General features: G+C 45.3%; 1 protein-coding gene across 1 annotated transcript in view; it reads left to right on the top strand.

Moving 5' to 3' along the window:
- Positions 1–5,946, top strand: part of LOC126195263 (protein cornichon homolog 4) — a 91,806-nt gene extending 85,860 nt beyond the window's left edge. Inside the window, exon 5 of the mRNA XM_049933790.1 lies at positions 5,571–5,946. Within this exon, the coding sequence (XP_049789747.1) occupies positions 5,571–5,640 (70 nt within the window). The 3' untranslated portion in view covers positions 5,641–5,946. The remainder of the gene's footprint in view (positions 1–5,570) is intronic.
- Positions 5,947–6,474: the final 528 nt, after the last annotated feature.

Consider the following 6,474-nt stretch of genomic DNA (forward strand, 5'->3'; position numbering starts at 1 on the left):
CGTTATCATTCCACACGCGTCGTTCTGAAAAATACAATGCTCCTTTAAGCGAGAGGGAATTCCTCGCTGATTGCCCTGATACAGCACCAGAACCAGACTGCATCCACGCGCAGATGCTGAAGCATCTCTCCAGGGACTGCCAGAGACACATCCTCACCATCTTTAACCGCATTTGGAGCGAGGGCGTGTTCCCGTCGCAATCGCGAGAGGGTGTTATTGTCCCCATCTTGAAGCCCGGTGCAGACCCACTGGCGGTGGACAGCTATCGTCCCATTACCCTCACCAACGTTTTGTGCAAATTGCTCGAACGTATGGTGGGGTGGCGTTTGTGTTGGGTCCTCGAGTCGCACGGTCTCCTCGCTCCACCCCAGGGTGGCTTCCATCGGGGCCGGTCTGCTGTGGACAATTTGGTGCGGCTGGAATCTGCTATCCGTACAGCCTTTGCCCGACGTCAGCATCTCGTTGCTGTATTTTTTGATCTGCGGAAGGCGTATGACACCACATGGAGGCATCACATCCTTGCTACGTTGCATGAGTGGGGTCTTCGTGGTCAGCTCCCGGCTTTTCTTCAAATCTTTTTATTGCGCCGCTCTTTCCGGGTGCAAGTCGGTGCCGCCTCTAGTTCATCTTATATACAGGAAAATGGGGTCCCGCAGGGCTCGGTGTTGAGCGTCTCCTTATTTCTAGTGGCCATTAATGGTCTGGCTGCAGCCGTGGGGTCGTCGGTGTCTCCTTCTTTGTATGCCGATGACTTCTGCATCTCATTTAGCTCAACGACTACCGGAGTCGCTGAACACAGGCTGCAAGTAGCCATTCGCAAGGCAGCATCGTGGGCTCTGACTCACGGTTTTCAGTTCTCTGCAGCCAAGACTCGAGTTATGCACTTCTGCAGGCGTCAGACGGTCCACCCTCATCCTGAACTTTACCTCGACGGCCACCTACTTGATGCGGTGGACACTAGCCGCTTCTTAGGACTCGTCTTTGATGCCCGGCTCACGTGGGTTCCTCATATTACTCAGCTGAAGCAAAAGTGCTGGCGGCACCTCAACGCCCTCCGCTGCCTGAGCCACACGTCTTGGGGTGCAGATTGCTGCACGCTGTTGAGATTGTACAGAGCCCTTGTGTAGTCCAGGCTTGATTATGGGAGCCTGGCCTATGGGTCTCCATCACCCTCAGTGTTGACGTTGTTGGACCCCATACACCACTGTGGGGTTCGGCTTACAACTGGCGCCTTTCGTACGAGCCCCGTGGATAGTCTACTGGTGGAGGCCGGGGTTCCACCGCTGCGGATTCGCCGCCATCGACTGCTCGCCGACTATGCTGTGCACGTGCATTGCTCGCCGGGCCATCCCAGTCGTCGCCCGCTTTTCCCTGCCATGGTCCTCCATCTGCCCGAACGGCGACCTAGGTCTGGGCTTTCCATTGCTGTCTGCATTCAGTCCCTGCTGTCGGAATTGGGGTCATTCCCTCTTCTGCCTCCCTTCCGGGTCCGTGCACCTACGCCTCCCTGGTGTCTGCCTCGGCCGTCCGTCCGTTTGGACTTGGCACGTGGACCCAAGGACTCGGTTCCGCCTGTGGCCCTCCATCGCCGTTTTCTTGCGCTCCTTGCCTCATTTTCGGGCTGTGAGGCTGTCTACACTGATGGTTCCCTGGTTGATGGTCGTACTGCCTAAGCTTTTGCTCACGCTGCCCATGTTGAACAGCGCTCCTTGCCGGCTGGCTGCAGTATTTTTACTGCAGAGCTGGTGGCCATCTTGCGCGCTCTTGAGCATATGCGTTCCTGCTCAGGTACATCCGTCGTCATCTGCAGTGACTCCCTGAGCAGCCTCCAGGCTATCGACCGCTGCTATACCTCTTCTCCTCTGGTATCATCTATTCAGGAGTCTGTTTCTGGCATTACCTGCTCTGGTCGTTCGGTGGTCTTTGTTTGGACGCCAGGTCATGTTGGTATCCCGGGGAACGAACGTGTCGACAGGCTGGCCAAAGGGGCGCTCGACGCCCCACCTTTGGAGATCGGCCTCCCGGCTCGTGATCTGCAGTTGGTGTTGTGCCGTAAGGTGCTTGGGATGTGGAATGATGAGTGGCGTGGCCTGACATCCCCGAATAAATTGCGAGCTGTTAAGGAGTCGACCGATGTATGGCGGTCCTCCCTGCGGGCTTCTCGCAGGGACTCTGTCGTCCTGTGTCGGCTCCGCATCGGCCATACCTACCTGACGCACGGCCATCTTTTGCGTCAGGAGGATCCCCCCCCCCCCCCCCGTGTCGGTGTGGGTCCCGGCTGACGGTCGCCCACATTTTGTTGGAGTGTCCCCGACTGCGCACCCTCCAGCAGTCTTTTAATCTCCCGGGCACTTTGCCTTTGGTTTTATGTGACGATGCCTCCATGGTTGACGACATTTTAAATTTTATCCGTAGTAGTCCTTTTTATGGTTCCATTTAGGGAGGTCCTGCACCTTTCCCTTTCTGTGTCTCTTGTCCTCGAGTCTCTCATAATTGGTTGCTGTTTTGGTGTGTAGTCGGATGGTTGACTCTTTCCCTTTTTTTTTGTTCTCGTGGTGAGTCAACCAGTCTCTGGCCATCTTCTTTTCTTCTGTTTCTTTCTGTCTGGTGTTCATCTGTACTCTTCTTGTCTGTAGTGTTTGTTGCCACATTTGTGTTCTTTCAGTGCCTGGGGGGGGAGTCTCCTGCCCCCTGGGTTTTACCTGCTCCGCAAATTTTCGGCTCGCCTGTTTTTGGAATGGGGGACTGATGACCTTCGCTGTTTAGTCCCCCTTAAACATCCCAACAACCACCACCACCAACATGCATTTTGCCTTGTTGACAACTTGGGTTCACGGCCTCATGGGGTGTGTGCCACAGTAGGATCCTACCATCAGCTCTTAATAACTGAAATAAGGACTTGTCTGACCAGACCAAAATTTTCTGGTCGTCTAAGGTCGAGCCGATTTGGTCGAAAGCCCAGGAGAGACGATGCAGGCAGTGTCGTGCTGTTAGCAAAGGCACTCACGTTGGTCATCTGCTGCCATAGCCCATTAATGCTGAATTTCACTGCACTGTCCTAATGGATATATTTTTCGTATGTCCCCACATTTATTTCTGAAGTTATTTCACGCAGTGTTGCTTGTCCATTAGCATTGACATCTCTTCCCAAACACCATTGCTCTCACTCGTTAAGTGTGTTGTCTGTGGTGAGAGATGGTGCCTGAAATGCGGTATTCTCTGCATACTCTCAGCACTCAGAATATTGAATTCCCTAATGATTTCTGAAATGGAACGTTCCGTGCTGTGTGGCCATAAACATGTTGGAAATCTTTTCACATGAATCAACTGAATACAAATGAAAGCTCCACCAATGCACTACCTGTTTATACATTGTGTACATGGTACCACTGCCATCTGTACATGTGGATATCACTACCCCAGGACTTTGGTCACCTTAGTGTAAGTCTGGACACCAGTTGCATAATTTGTTATGTGGTAAATAATAAATGAATTCTTCATCACAGCTAAAATAGCTTAGCCTTCATGTGGCTATTTAGGAGTATCATCCAAAGATACCACAATAGCCCTTTTGATGTATTCAAGGTCTCTTCACTTTTTGTACATATTTTGATAGGAAAAACAAAAGTGTGCAGCACGCTAATGCTACATGCATTTTACGTAGCTAACACTGTAATAAGTAACAAAATGTTTCTGCTGATCTTAAATCATTCAAAAATCAAATATTTTTAGAGCAAGCGACAGTAATAAATGCTAGTTATACAACGGTAAGGAAAATCGAAAGAAAGAAACAAACACACCAGTAAATATCAGGAGCTGAATGAGAACTCTCTGAAATGTGAAAGAAGTTACCTGCTGAATTGTCATTTCAGTGAATAAGTGAGTCTGAATATTGTGAAGATCAAATATAAATAAAAAGAGTTATGTGTACAGGTTTATCCAAAAATGATTATGGAAAAAAACATTAATTCTTCAGTGAAATGACGTATGCTATTGAGAATGGTATCCAACTTCGCAAGTTTATTTTTACTTGAGTTTCATACAAGTCTGTATAATATGTACTCATGATAAGAAACACTGTTGCTCAACATCTGGATGTCACAAATGTTGCATATCAGCGCTGTGAATTATGTAGCATTTGTCTCCTCAATAGCCCATTTCATCTCAGAGGCATATTCACTTGTTTTCAATTATCCACTGCTCTGCACAACAGAGATTGTTCTTTGAATTGTCTAGTTGTTGTTGCAAAAGGTCAACACACACACAATGTCCTCGACATATGTTAACAAAACTGCTGGATGTTAAATCAGATGATTGCGGAGACCAAAGCATCATTTCCACTTTTAGTGTGGCTGAATGACATTTTGATGATCATGAACATCTCAATAGAAATGAAGAGAAGTGTCTCCCTGTTGAAGAACCATCCTTATCTTGACGTAACTCATTCTGTTAACATGTCGAGGCTGGTGAGGACTCTAAAGGAAAGTAGGGCATTCAGACACATTCAGTTTTGGTGAGTGAATTTATGTTTCATATTGGCACGTAAGTTTTCTATATTCCACATCTGAAGATTGTTGTAATTGATGTTCCTATTGAGGTGGTTTAGTTGTTGCATCATAGCTGAGCACTAACTAGACAGCAAATCTGTCTTCTTGTAACGGGTTCTGCATTTAATTTCATGAGATAGCACATTCTGCTTTGCCTGTTGGTCTCAAATTCTGGGTGAGCTGCTGTCTGTCTACACAAGTCACTTTCATGGAAGATAAAAAAATCTACTCACCAAGCAGTGTCGGCGGAATAGACACACAAAAGGATTTGAACGCAATACATTAACAGTTCGTACCTTTCTACTGTCTGCCTTGTAGCTTGTGAGTAACCAAGTTTGTGATTTGTTGGATACAAATGTCCATTTGATTGAAGTGTTGGTAGACAGAAGAGAAAGAAAGGCAGAAACAAGAAAGGTAAAGAGTTCAGCATCCAACTGATAATGATGACATTTGACAAGCAGCAAAAATTTGATTGGGGAATAGATGGAGAAGTAAACCATTCATGTCCTTTTTAATGGAACTATCCTGGAATTTGCCTCATGCAGTTTAGGGACATCATGGGAAACCTAATTCTGAATGGCCAGTTGAGGAAATAAATTGCTGTTGTGCTGAATGTGAGTCCATTGTGGTAATCTTGCTTTATGAAACTGTTTAATCCAATATTATATTCAGTTCCTGTGTGGAGATATTGGTTAAATTGTGTTTAAAAATGTCACTGCACTACCAGAACAGTTCATCAAAAAAACTCTTATTGTGAGACTGCCACATTATAAACAGTTCACTTCTCGTAATGAGTACATGATCTACCACAGTTGGGCATGAAATTGATAACATTTTGGCTGTGATTCCACAGCACTATAGATTGTATACATCATTTCAGTGAAGAATAAACTGTGTTTCCACCATCCTGCAAGAATATGATTTGTGAGTTTCAAAGTTGATTTTTTATGAGTGTAGCCTCGGTTGTGCCACAAAAAATTCTTAATATTTATATTTATTGGTGCATTTATTTTTTTCTTGCAGTCTGATTATCTCCCTGCTGAAAGCAAGCCCGTTTAAAAGGCCAGACGAGGATACTCTGTCAGAAATGTGAAGACTTCTGTTTTACGGAGACTGACTTTATTTATTTTGTTTAGTGAAGTTCATATTTGCAGCATGTACAACTAAAGTGTTGCTTTCAAATATTGGATGTGTGTGATTCCAAGACTCAAAAGACTGTTAGCCAGAAAGAACAAAGCTGTCCATTAACAAAAAAAAGAAAATAAAAATAAGAACTCAATGTGTATGAATTTAGATTTTTCATGCATTGTTACTATATAAATATGCATTTTGCATATTTCTTACAGTTTTGAGAAATCTCATTACCAACATTGTCAGAAACTGTACAAAAAATTTGTTTGTAATTGTCAATAAAATGATTCATTTTTTAATCAGTATTTTACTCATTGCAAAACTTTGTTTTTTGATTCCATAATGATTATTGTGTGTTATCCTGAAGGTAATTCATCGTAACATAAAAATTAAATTAAAACTATGAAATACACTGCCTGCCCCCCCCCCCCCCCCCCCCCTCCACACACACACACTGTGGGTATGTAAATGATTTAGATTTTCAGTTTTCTGTGAAGGTATATGGCCCCCCAGAGTGCATTAGTGTTGATTGTATTTAGTGTTTTACCAAGAGTGGTATGGTATATAAGAGGTGTAAACAGCTTTAGATCGTGAGTGATTACTGTGAAGGAAATGTGGATGAATCATTCTGGTGTGAAACAGCGTTATCAGCACCTGACTAAGTTTGAAATGGGACTTGTTGTAGGTCTCCATTTGGCCAGTTTGTTGAGTCACCATTCAGATGTGACAATGGTTCATTGTTGGGCTGCATGGCAATGTGAGGGCAGGCGTTGTCAGGGTACTTCTCGATCACATC

The sequence above is a fragment of the Schistocerca nitens genome, chromosome 7 (assembly GCF_023898315.1).
Source record: "Schistocerca nitens isolate TAMUIC-IGC-003100 chromosome 7, iqSchNite1.1, whole genome shotgun sequence".
In the NCBI taxonomy this organism is placed as follows: Eukaryota; Metazoa; Arthropoda; class Insecta; order Orthoptera; family Acrididae; genus Schistocerca; species Schistocerca nitens.